The 12,487-nt window shown below is 52.6% G+C and overlaps 1 protein-coding gene across 5 annotated transcripts in view; it reads right to left on the reverse strand.

The window, feature by feature from the left end:
• SLC27A4 (solute carrier family 27 member 4) overlaps nucleotides 1-12,487 on the reverse strand; it is a 28,090-nt gene that overhangs the window by 8,913 nt on the left and 6,690 nt on the right. For 4 of the 5 annotated variants that reach the window (XM_075905879.2, XM_075905882.2, XM_075905881.2 and 1 more), the window contains exons 2-10: nucleotides 9,056-9,222; nucleotides 7,891-8,285; nucleotides 5,215-5,373; nucleotides 4,582-4,651; nucleotides 3,866-3,957; nucleotides 3,122-3,231; nucleotides 2,318-2,527; nucleotides 1,745-1,871; nucleotides 987-1,124 (exon numbers count right to left, since the gene is read on the reverse strand). In XM_075905879.2, the coding sequence (XP_075761994.2) occupies nucleotides 987-1,124; nucleotides 1,745-1,871; nucleotides 2,318-2,527; nucleotides 3,122-3,231; nucleotides 3,866-3,957; nucleotides 4,582-4,651; nucleotides 5,215-5,373; nucleotides 7,891-8,285; nucleotides 9,056-9,216 (1,462 nt within the window). In that variant the 5' untranslated portion in view covers nucleotides 9,217-9,222. Of the gene's footprint in view, nucleotides 1-986; nucleotides 1,125-1,744; nucleotides 1,872-2,317; nucleotides 2,528-3,121; nucleotides 3,232-3,865; nucleotides 3,958-4,581; nucleotides 4,652-5,214; nucleotides 5,374-7,890; nucleotides 8,286-9,055; nucleotides 11,295-12,487 lie in introns of those variants that run through there. The other variant, XR_012897246.2, reaches the window with a different exon arrangement.

Consider the following 12,487-nt stretch of genomic DNA (forward strand, 5'->3'; position numbering starts at 1 on the left):
CCATCAATGGCTACTAGCCAGAGGGGCAGGAATGGTGCCCCTAGCTTCTGTTTGTCAGAGGCTGGAAATGAATGACCGGAAAGGGATCATTTGATGATCCCTGTTCTGTTCACTCCCTCTGGGGCATCTAGCATTGATCACTGTTGGAAGACAGGATACTGGGGTAGATGGAGCATTGGTCTGACCCAGTATGGCCAGTCTGATATCATATAGAGCCCAAAAATATCTGCCCCCTGCAGACCTTACTCCACTTCCAGAGCTGAGAGACTGTCAGGACTCCTGGGCTCTTCCTCTGCAGTTAGTAACAAAATAATAATATACATTACAATGTTAAGGCTAACCAGTGTTCCCTAAGTGACTTGTCACAAGATGTCAGGATGAATATTAGAACTGAGTGGGTCTAATATTTATTAGAATTTTCTTTCCTTTATGTAGGATTTAGATACAGTGCTCCTGTCAGCTAATTGCTAAGGTGTCTGCCAAACAAGCTAGAGCTTTCCAGTGCCTTGGTAGTGCTAGAAGAGGTGATATATGTGTGGGGGGAGGGAGAGGAGAGAGGTTTTCATCCTCTCCCAGTTTGCTGCTTGGCTTGTACTGTGCATGCTTAGTATCACTGTTGAAGCTGCTGTCCTCAGTCTGCCCCCCCAAGCTCTCACTCTCTTCCCCCCCCACCTCCATAAGGGCATGTACAGGTCACACCCTCCCATCAAAATCTGAAGTGGCACCCCTGCAATTCACTTCCCCAGGAGGCCTCGTATGGATAAACTACCCAGCCCCAGCTCTTGGGTCAGGGAGAGGGGTTGGGATTCTTCATTCCTGTCTGCAGTGGCAGGTGGAGACTCTGGAAGGGCTAAGTGCAGTCGAGAAAGACTGCACAGGGACAGTAAGCAGAGGGTTAGCTAAAGGCCTCACTAGGACTAGCAAGGGGACCAAATGAACCCCTCCTCTCAGAGTGCACCCTCTGCAGCCAGGGGAAGGGCCCTCACCGGTAAGATACACCGAGTCCCCCTTGGTGAACACATCATGGCCGATCTTCTTGCTGGTGGCCGACTGGTTCAGGTACCCATCGAAGTGCAGCAGAGGGTTGCTCTGGATGATGCGTCCTACCAGCTGTCCCGGCTCCCCTGTGGGCAGAGAGTGAGGGATACGCTCAATCCCAGCCATTCTGCATGGCAGGCACATGTCCTGCCTTGGTGCAGGCCGGACAGTGGGTGGAGACGGCACTTTCAGGACACGCAGGCTCTGCTGTGCAAACAGCTGCTAGCGTGCTGGCGTCCCGCTTATCCTCAGCAAGCTTCCCCCATGCAGCCCTCCCAGCATGGCTCAACCCTGACTGAAAAGAATCTCCAGCTGAGCTCCTCTCTCTATGGCCATTGTCTCCATGGCCCATTCAGAGCTTGGGCTCTCCACTAAACTGGCCCCAGGATGGCCAGGGAGTTCCAGTGATTGCAGAACCACTGGAAACGGGCTGAGAACCACCACACTCACTGCACATCCGACACCCAGTACCTGGTAACATTGTCTCACCCCTATTGAACTGGCAATTTCGACAACAACGTACAGACCCCACCGCTGGGGAACAGTGTCTAATGACAGCAGAGGATGCTTCTTGTCTCCGTTCTGATGAGTATCATCGGCACGTTCAGTCGCAAAGCAGGTCTCTAGTTCAGGGCTCACGTATGTGGGACAGAAGGACATACCAACAGACAGAGGCTGCTCCCCGCATCACTCCATCCCCCTTCACCTGGTTTACAGCGGATGCACAGTCCATCTGGCCCACGGATCAGCTCCATGGTGTCCTCGTCCACCCTCACCAAGGTGACAGGGTAAATCCCGGGCAAGATCCTACTGTTGAAGCCACAGGAACCAACCTGGAATTGACAGAAGGCAGAGACATAGTCCAATGGCAGCTGGAAGTCTCATTGTCCTCACCCTCGCTTCCCTCTTATAGCCCCCTGCTGCCAGCCCATGGGATTGGCCAGGATATATGAGAGAGACAGACACAAATTGCTGCTTTCCCAAGGTCACTCAAAGCTCCCTGCCAATGTCAGCAGAAGGGCCTCACACCTGCCTGATGTCCCCAATGAAATCTGCTCCTGCCCCTAGAGCCTCACCATGGCCTGCTCTGACAGCCCTGTAGGCACAGAGCGCATGAGCCACCCCTCCAGGAGCACCAAGGTCACGTGTCTGCACAAGACATCATGGTCACTCTCAGCAGCTGAGGGGGAGGGTGGAGAGGAGGGAGGGCTGGGCTGCAGCAGGTGGGGAGATGCTGCAGCACTGGCAGAAAGACAGACACAGAGGGTGGGGTCCGTACGTTGTTGTCGAAATTGCCGAGGCTGCAGTTGCACTCAGTGGCACCATAGAACTCAGCGACTTGGGGGATCCCGAAGCGGGAGATGAATTCTTTCCAGATGGACATCCGCAGCCCGTTCCCAAGCGCCATGCGCACCCGGTGCTGCCGCTCCATCTCCTGGTACGGCTGGTTCAGGAGGTAGCGGCAGATCTCCCCAATGTACTGGACAATCTGCAGAAGAGAAGGGAAACATGACACACCCTTTGACAGCACCCTACACACAGGACCTGAGCACTTGAGGAGTGACAAGCCTCATTGTACGGATGGAGAAACAGAGACAGAAGAAGAGACTTGCCCCAGGTCACCCGGTGAGTCAGTGGCAGAGCCAGGAATGGCACCCAAGAGTCCTGCTTGTCTATTCTGTGCCTCCCACCTAGCTGGCTGCTTTCTCTTAGGTTGGAATACCTAGCCTGGCAATCCCTGTTTTGCTCGGAGGAGACAATACCAACTGCCCTTCAGAGCAGGATACAATAAAGAGCAGGAGCAAGGAAAGGATGGGGAATTACTTGGATTGTAAGCGCCTTGCAGCAGGGAGCTGCGTTTGGTCTGTGTTTGTGGAGCACCTAAGGCAGCAGGTACCTGGTTTGACTGGGGCGAAAGCTAACATCCCTCATCAGACCTTACAGTCATTGCCACAGGAAACTGCCAGCCAAAGCTTCTGTCTGAAGACATCCATGGCCTCCACTGAACAGACTCTCAGTGTTCCTCAGCCAGCTTTTCCCATGCCCCCACCTTCCACTTGGCTCCTACACCCCACTGCCTCACCGTACAGTTGTACTTCACACAGTCGTCCCAGAAGTGAGAGGCTGAAAACTTCTTGCGGATCACCACAGTCATCCCCTGCAGGAGGCACTGGCCAATCCCGACAATGTTACCTGGGCAAGTGGGAGTGGAGGGGAAACCATTAACCTCCTGCTGCTGCCAACTGGACAGGCTGGCTTGAGAATACAGAGCCTTTCACCTTGAGGCATCTGGTTTGAATCCAGGGACCTCCATCCCAAGGCTGTTTGATGGCCTATGTGAGGGGAGCTGGAGGACTCAGGCGAGTTCTCAATGGGAGATGCCCATTTCCCAAAGTCACCATCACTAGATGGGCCCCCTTGATACCCACTTAGATCTCTAAGCATCTTACAGAGGAAAGAGAGCATCACTACCCGTTTTATATATGGAGAAACTGAGGGACACAGCCAGGTGGTGATATGCCCAAACTTACTCAGTGAAGAGTCAGGAACAGATCTCAGGGGTCTGTACTATCAGTTTCCTGATCTAGTCACTATCTGCCTCATGCGGGGCTCCCTGTGCTACAAGGTGGTTCCAATGGGATATGTGAAGACCCCAGTCCTTCGCACTGATCCAGTGGGGGACAGCCAGACAAGCGTACAGCAGAGGATAGTTACAACAGTCCCTGGACTGCGAGACTGCTGTCGTGACAGGCAAGGACAAAGGAGGCAGAGGCTTGGGCGGGGAGATGTGGGAGCCAGGGCTCAGAGCATGCACAATGCTCAGTACCTGCAGCATGGTAGAGAGGGAGACAGTCATACATCACGTCCTCTGGCCTCATGCGGAACCCGTAATACACCAGGGACGCCATGCGATAGTACCTGGGGCAGAGTAAGTGAGTGCATCAGTAGCCATGTCAGAGCAACAGCCCAGCAGGGGGTCCAGATTAAGGCTGTTAAGAGGAAGGTAACTCAGTCATGAGTCAATAAGGGAAGGTGCTCAGAAGGAGCCGGGGCTCTGCTGTTTAAATGTAGTAAGAAACAGGCGTGCAGGCAGCCCAGCTCCTACAACATTTAAACTGCTGAGCTGTAACAGGGGTAGCTTCTGGACCCGGCATGAGCCACGACTGAGCCAGGTTTGCTAAGTCCCAGCTCGCACTGTGTCCAGCAGCCCCTGACTGCAGGGGGTCCCAGCAGGGAGTTGGAATTCTCCGTGGACAGGAGCTGCTGCCAGAGCAGCCTTCCCTGGCCCCCCTGCACAGCAGAGGGAGGGGAGAAAGCGGTACCGTGGAGACAGTGCTGGGGTAGAGGAACCAGCTTTTAAGCCGCTCCCTCCAGCACTGGCTCCTACTTCCTCCCTCCCTTGCTGCCTCTGATGTAGAGGCAGCAAGGGGTGGGGGGAATGCAAGTAGTCAGCTCGACTATCCGATAAGCCAAGGCTCTTTTACATCTCTAGTCCAGATCCCACTCCCATTCCCCTTGCATCCCTGCCCAACTCTCCCTTACCTGCAATTGACCACGATGGCTGCCTTGGGCATCCCCGTCGTGCCAGAGGTGTAGATGTAGAAGAGTTTATCTGGAGGGCAGGTGGGGAAGGCAGGCAGAGGATTCAGCCTCACATCAGCGTCTCACACCCCTTAGCACCTCGCACACTTTTCCCCCACAGAGCCAGCAGGGCTGGATCAGGCTACTGACCACTTGCTCCCTGCCCGGTGGCTACGGCCACCCCTCCTCAGGCTGCCATCAAGTCAGCTTGCCAAGCTGGCCTCACTCTTTGTACAGCACTACAGCACCTTGGGGCTCTTCACCACACCAGTGGGTTCAGGCCAGGTAAATACTCTGATGGGAGACCTCTGAAGAGATCAGTGCACTAAAACTCAGCTTCTGTCTCAGCGCTCAGCCCGGCTCACCCAACAGTATGATAGCCAACTTCCCAGCGCGCACAGAGCAGTCGGACATAAGCAGTACACCCGCCCCCTCTCTGCCGCTTACCTGCCTGGGGCTGGATTGGTTTCACTCCAGGGGGAGCTACAGCAGATGAGCTGCTAGCGCTCCCGGATTACCCTTTGCCATTGCTGGATGACACATGGGAAGAGCACAAAGACCCTCTCCCTCCACACCTCGCAACATGGGACATACCTAGGAAGCCCTTCTTTGGAGGGCTTGGCAGGTGCCGAGAAGCCGTCTCTAGGAGGGGGTCCAGGTGTTCTGTGCCTGGGGGAGCGGATTCTGGATTCCACTCTCCAGAGCAGAAGAGACGAATGGATTTCCCCACGGAGGGCTGAACCTCCTGCATGGCTGGGAAGGAAGGAGAGCACAGTGAGAGGTGGCGGGGGTTAAAGCGTACAAAGCCCCCTATTTTCAAAGCTGGCATTGCATCCATATCCTGCCCCAGCTCTGGTCTGCCTTCCCCCAGCCTGAGACAGCAACTGGCTCTCGCTTCACCCAGGCTAGGGTCTAGAGCAGCGACACTGACCCTAGAGCAGTGTTTCTCAACCAGTGACATGAGTACCCTTAGGGATACTCGAGAGAAGTCCGGGGGGGGGGGGGGGGGGGGGGTACGTCAACAACTGAAATTTGGAGAAAACTTAATTTTTGTTTTAAGTTTTACAGCGTTTTATTATTTTACACCCAAACATTTCATTGCCCACTCGGCTACAAATAAGTTGTTTAAACAAATGTGTTGCAACAGTAGAAAAAAATCTGTGTCTGAAAACTGTAGGTACTGGGGGTACTTATTTTTTTTTAAAAAAAGGGGTACTTTATTTAAAAAAAAAAAAGTTGAGAAACACTGCTCTAGAGAGCACTGTCAGACTGTCCATGAAATTGCTGCCACCATAACTGGGAGGCTTCTGTCAGTCTCCAAACCTGGAATGTTCCTGATGGCCACAGCCTAGGACCATTTTAGGTTCTATTAAGAAAAAGAAAATCAGAAACTCCCGTTTCTCCTCTGCCCCATCAGTGTCTCAGGTGAATTCAACGCAGACGATGTTTGCGGACAACGCTGAGCAAAGGCCAGAAGAGCTGGAACGAGTGGTGCCTGGGGAGGTGTCAGCACCTCTGGCTTGGAGTAATAATAGATGAATGTTGGCTTCCCCCTACATAGGCTGTACCGTTCTGGGCAATGGCGTTTAGCCCGTCCTTCTACCATAAAATTGTTCCAGCACCCTGACTAAAACAAAATGGAGCCAAACTGCAGAGTGACCTCTGGGCACTGGAGCTGCAGGCAACCAGACAGCAAGTGTGAAATACTGGGACGGAAGTGGAAAAAGCCCCAAATATCAGGACTGTCCCTATAAAATTGGGACATCTGGTCACCAGAAGAGAATCCTAACAAATGTGAAATCCTGCTGTCGGGTGAAGAGACCAACAGTACCGACACATGATGGGGGAAGTCACCAAGCTGCCATAGCTGTCCCCAAAACGGGAGCTGGCTTTCATCCAGTCCTCTGACTTGACTCACTTGTGTGACCATATGCCATCAAGTCAACAAGTGACAGGGAAATATTCACAAGAGGGACTCAGGGGAAACAGCACTTTGTTTATCCGCAGTACAGGCAGGATGAGCTTCCCCCACATGGCCTTGCCAACATGCCTCATCCCTACTACAAAGGGACCAATTGTCAGGACAAGAGAAGTCCCTCTCTGTTTGGTGTTGGTTGCCCCTTAGCGGAGGGACCCAATAAGGACCAACAGGAGTAATGGCTTAGGTGACACTTGTCCACTGTGGTCAGGGCTGAGACCCAGCAAACTCATTTCACTAGGTGGCCAAACAGCTCTCAGGCCTGCTTTACACTGGCATAACTTCACCGCAGAGGTAATGAGGCCCTCAGTCGCTACTGACCAGGGCTGGATTTGAACCAGCAGCCTGGAGTGACAAGGACCAATCTCCTGAACCAACTACTGTATTTTCTGAGATTTGTTTTAGACTACCTCCAGGGCTGGAGCTTCCTTCTAGAGATGGCTCCACAACCTAACCACAGCCCCCCAGCTCCTGATATTCAGCCTAGGTTTTCCCAACTGCCTTAGTTCTTATATTCTAGTCCCTTGGGGCACATCTACACAGTAGGGCTAAAGCTGAAATCAGCTACGCAACTTGAGCTACATCAATTGCGTAGCTGAAGTCAAAATAGCTTATTTCGGCTTTTGGCGCTCTCTAGACAGCAGGAAGTCAAAGGTAGAACACTCTTCCTCTGACTTCCCTTACGCCTCATGAAACGAGGGCTACAGGAGTTGGAGTAAGAACTCCTCCAGCTCAACATCATGTCGAAATAGCTGCTTGTAGTGTAGACGCAGACTATGTTATTTCGGAATAATGTCCGTTATTCTGAGAACACTGCTGTGTAGAGGTACTCTTGGTTCATTCCAGATAGTGACTCCTCCTCTTGGGCATGTACCTGGGTCAGCCCTTGGCAGGGGGTTCCCTAATCCCATTGACTCATCACAAAGGCAGTAGCATATAGTGCAAAACCCCAGCCATAACCACAACAAGTTGGGAGGCTGCCAGAAAATGCCTGTTTTCATGGCAGCAAACTTCCTCTCCCCTGAACTGATCCGCTGGCAGAGAGACCCTGCCAGCAGTGGAGCCAGAGGGTTTCATGTCAGCAGCCACATTGGAATCACCCCACTGACCTCCCTACGGCAGCTATGGGGCCCACCTTAGTAGCTGCAACTACTCTTACCACCAAGAGAGACTAGCCGACAAAGATGGGGTGGGGGTGGGGAGTGGAGGGAAGAAGCACAGTGCTGAGAGGCCCAAATAACATGCTTGGGAGTGGCAGGGATCTGGGCACATGACCAACTGGGGCCTCTCACCTTCCATCATCTCAGCCCCGAAAACCACAGCCTTGGAGTTGGAGATGTTGATGCAGTGCAGCAGGGCCTCCATGCGCAGGTGGGAGTTCACAAGCGCTGCCTCCACCCCAATCTTGGCCATCCCCAGCCAGAGGCCCACGTACTGGTTGCAGGACTCCATGAACAAGGCCACGACATCGCCGGAACGGAATCCCTGCTCATACAGGTAGTTGGCCACCTGGCTGGAGTACTCATCCAGCTGGCGGAAGGTCCAGCTCTCACCCGTTCCCTGGAAGATCAATGCCGTCTTCTCCGGGTACTTGTGCACCGTCTTCTGGAAGATCTTGGGAATGGTGTTCTTCTCCCTCACGTGCCGCCACACCTGCCACTTGACCCTCAGCAGGACTAGACCCGTGCTGCCAACCAAATGGCCAGAGGATTCTCTGCACTCATCCATGTGGAGGCCATGCAACTAGACCCAGCCTAGACTGCAGGCCTCCCTCCCATTGCTCAGGGGAAGCAGGGGATCTGGGTCATGTGGAGGGAGCAGGGATGCAGTGTTCCCATAGTCTATGGTGGCAGGAAAGAGCTTTCCAGAGGGACCCTTTATCACCAGGAACTGATTACACCCAAGAAGCAAGGAAGAGGTCAGAACCCAGCCACTTGCCCCAACCTGGGTTATGAAGGCTCCCACCACCTTGGGGCAGCAGATACTGTGCAACAGGCCAAGGAGCACCTTGTTCCCTCCTACTCACACCCCCCTGCTGCCTCCCTGGAAGCCAGCTCATCCTTGATCATAGTGCGTTCTTTTCTCAGGTCCCGGATGCAGACACCTGACTGCCAAGTCGTCAGGGACCGACTGAAGTACAAGGTCAGAGGCAGTCACCAGCCTCAGGCTTTCAGCTGCAATCATCTCGGGGAGACACGGTGAGAGATCCCAGCGAGATCCTGGGTCCCCAGTGAGACTCCCTCCCTTGCCTGGCAGGGGCTGAGACCCCCCTGCTGAGCTGCCCGGGGCTGAGCTGCAGGCAAGATGTTGGTATTTGGAGCACTCCACTCTCATTCCTGCCTTCCCCCAACCAGAGCAGGATGCTCCCCACATCTTGGCTGCCTCAGCTCCCCCTGCCTCGCTGAGGGTCACCTGAATGCAAACTGGGACAGAGGCAGATTGCCTTAGGACACTTACGTGATGTCCCTTCTTATTGTCTTGAAGACGATGCGCAGGAACTTCCATCCCCCAGAGCCCAAGTAGAATATGATGAGTGCAGGGATCACCTGGATCCAAGAGAGTTTCAGGACCAGCCTGAAGAGCACGAAGAGCGCGGTGAGGGCAGCCAGCCGCAACATCTCAGCCTGTCGGGGGAGAGAGTGGAGATCAGTCACCAGTTTTGTCTTTGATGTTTCCCCAGAACAAACACCAACCTGGAGCAGGAGTGACAAAGAAACTGCAATTTCCCTGCCTTGGGAGCTGTCAAGGTGGGAGCAGGGAGGGAAAAATGGGCCAAGTCCCGCTCCCCTTACACAGGTCACACATGGCAATAAAGTAAGCAGGATTGAACCCCTGCATGGCACTCTGTTGGGCTTCCCTGAAAACTGATTGGTAGCAGCATATGAAGCCATCTGAAACAGCCATTGCCAGGATGTCTTCTGCCCCAGGCTGGGCCTGCACTTACCCCAAGCACAGCTCACCAGGGAGGTGTAGCTAGGGCTCCATCTGCTAGTTTGATAAGAATCAGTGGTGACCAGCCCTACTCAAAGCAGGCTGGCCATGAGCAGGTGTCTGCCAGGACTGAGACCATAACAGCAACATGCAGGAACTAGAATTGTAATTAAATTTAGAGGGGAGGATGGGACACAGGATGGAACTGGGAGAAGGTAAAACGAGAGGATAAGAATGCAGGGATCGAGTCCAACGCTGTAACTAGGTATTTTTGCGCCTGGGGCAAAATATGAATGACGTACCCCCTCTCCTTGGGTTAGCCCGTGTCGCACTCTTTTGCGGCTTATTACTTTTACGTATTGTATCTTAGCGCTCCTGAGTATGATGCACCTCGGGCGAGTGTCCCACTTGCCCCGCCCTTGTTACGAACCTGATCGAGTCAGGCAGATCTCTCTTCTACAGCATTGTATGTTGAACTCAGTGGACCAAATCCCCTCTTGGAGTAAACTGGTGTCACTCCATTCATGTCGCACAGACATCTTTCAGCCAACCTAGCGGAGCTATGTTAATTTAATCTAGCAGAGATATGGTCCTTCCCACTTGGGGAGCTGAACATGGGGACATAATGAGAGACTGAGAGATATGTACCAGGAGCTAGAGCACAAGACTGGGAATCAGAGGCCTAATCCCAGTTCTGACACATGCGCTTTCTCTGTGGCTTTGGACAAGTTCCACCATCTCCCTGCCTCCGTTTCCCCACACATGAAACAGTGATAATATGCATGGGACCATTGTGCAGGTGTCAGACATGTCACTGATGCAGTGCTTTCTGGTCAAGGATGAGGTTTCAAACTAGCAGGTAGCTAGAAGAATAGACTTCACTAGCATGCCCAAAGACTACAGACTCAGGTAAGATACAAAGGCACCCAAGTCATGTTCATTGTCAAACAAAGTACGTTAATAGTTGTCGGTAGCCAGATGGCCTCCGAGCCCCTATGCATTTGTACCGGCCTTCATGCTTTCCTCTCAAGGGGTGCAGGGTAATGCCAGGGCAACCTCAAGCCACAAGCACAAACACTCTCCCCTACGGGTCAGCTGTGACTTTCCTGCATTACCATCTCCCCCGCAATCCTCCTCACTGGCAGCCAGACCAGGTGGGGAGACTACTCCTGTGGGTTGACATTTCCACTGGCAGTGGCACAGTAGGGCAGCAATTTAGAGGATCCTTCTCCATAACAGCAGAACATCCAGTGGGGAAGGCAACCACAGGCTAATCTCCCACAGCGGTCAAGGTCCCACAAGCAAGGCTGGTGCTTCACACAAGCGCAGGGTGAAAGGGAAGAAAATTAAACACATTATTTCTTATTCACTCTTGCAAATCAATGTAGCTGATCAGGCTAAACCGCTTGCTTGCCTATAGTAGGGATATAAGTGACTAATCAAGTAGTCGACTACCCGATAAGCCTAGGCTTATCAGGTAGTCAAGTCACTACTCGACTAGTCACTTCCCCCATCCCTTACTGCCTCTATCAGAGGGTACGTCTAGACTAGACTTTTGTCGACAGATACTGTCGACAAAGCTTCTGTCGACAAAGAGCGTCTAGACTACATTCACTTCTGTCGACAAAGCAAGCTGCTTTGTCGACAAAAGCCTGAAGTCTAGACGTACCCCTAGATGCAATAACACCTTCTGTCGACAGAACTCCGTCGACAAAAGGAGTTATGCCTCGTAAAATTAGGTTTACCAGTGTCGACAAAACTGCTGAGTTCTGTCGACGTTATGTCGACAGAACTCAGCGGTAGTGTAGACGCAGGTATAGTTTTGTCGACAAAAGTCCACTTTTGTCGACAAAACTCTGTAGTCTAGATACACCCAGAGGCAGCAAGGGGAGGGGAGAGCAGGAGCCGGTGCTGGATGGAACCAGCTTAAAAGCTGGTTCCCCCCAGCACTGTCTCCGCGGGGCAGGAAGGGGAAGCGCAGGGGACCCAACTTGCACTGGGACTGAGCAGTCCTGGCTCATGCTGGGTCTCAAACATGCATCTCTGCTTTTTAAATGTAGCAAGAGCCACCAGGCTTGTGCTGGGTCCCAGACACTGCTCTTCTGTGCCTGGCGGCCCCTACTAATTTAAAAGCAGAGGTGCAGCATCTGGAACCCCAGGGTAAACCAGGACTCAGCTGTCCTGGTTCACGCCCCGTCCCAGACCCTCTGCCTTTTAAATGTAGTAAGAGGGGAAGGCAACCACAAGCTAATCTCCCACAGCAGTCAAGGTCCCACAAGCAAGCTCTTACTATATTTAAAAAGCAGAACCGCAACTAACCCCCTTAGCGACTAACTAAGTAGCCAATGGAAATTCCATCAACTACTCAATTAGCTTACTAACTGCTATTTAACATCCCTAGCCTATAGATATATTTTCTGTCTTATTTCCTTATGGTTTGATTATATGCTTATTAATATAATACAAAAAGTTTATATTCTAAAGTAGTTTGGCTGTAACACAAGAGACTTACAGGCCACTTCCTGTATGCTGAACCATGGCAAAGCTAGCATGCACATGCCTGGGACCTTTCACCCAAATAGCAAAGTCAATGTATTCAGGACCTTCCACTTAGATAAAGCAGCCTTCAATGGCATAGGGGCTACCCTCAAACTTAACAAGTACAGGCAGTCCCCGGGTTACATGGATCCGACTTACATCAGATCCCTATTTACAAACGGGGAGAGGCAACCCTGCACTAGCTGCTTCCCCCCAGCAGACCAGGGAGACGCGAAGCTAGCGCCCCCCCACCAGCAGACCAGGGAGACACGGAGCAGCTTTTCTCAGCAGACACCTCAGCTTGAGAATAAAAGACTGAGGGAAGTGAGGTGTGGGAGAATAAAACTGAGCTCTGGAGAAATGTTTGGCTAGAGTTTCCCCTACAATATGTACCAGTTCCGACTTACATACAAATTCAAC

The sequence above is a fragment of the Pelodiscus sinensis genome, chromosome 23 (genome assembly GCF_052426305.1).
Source record: "Pelodiscus sinensis isolate ZL-2025 chromosome 23, ASM5242630v1, whole genome shotgun sequence".
Classification (NCBI taxonomy): domain Eukaryota; kingdom Metazoa; phylum Chordata; order Testudines; family Trionychidae; genus Pelodiscus; species Pelodiscus sinensis.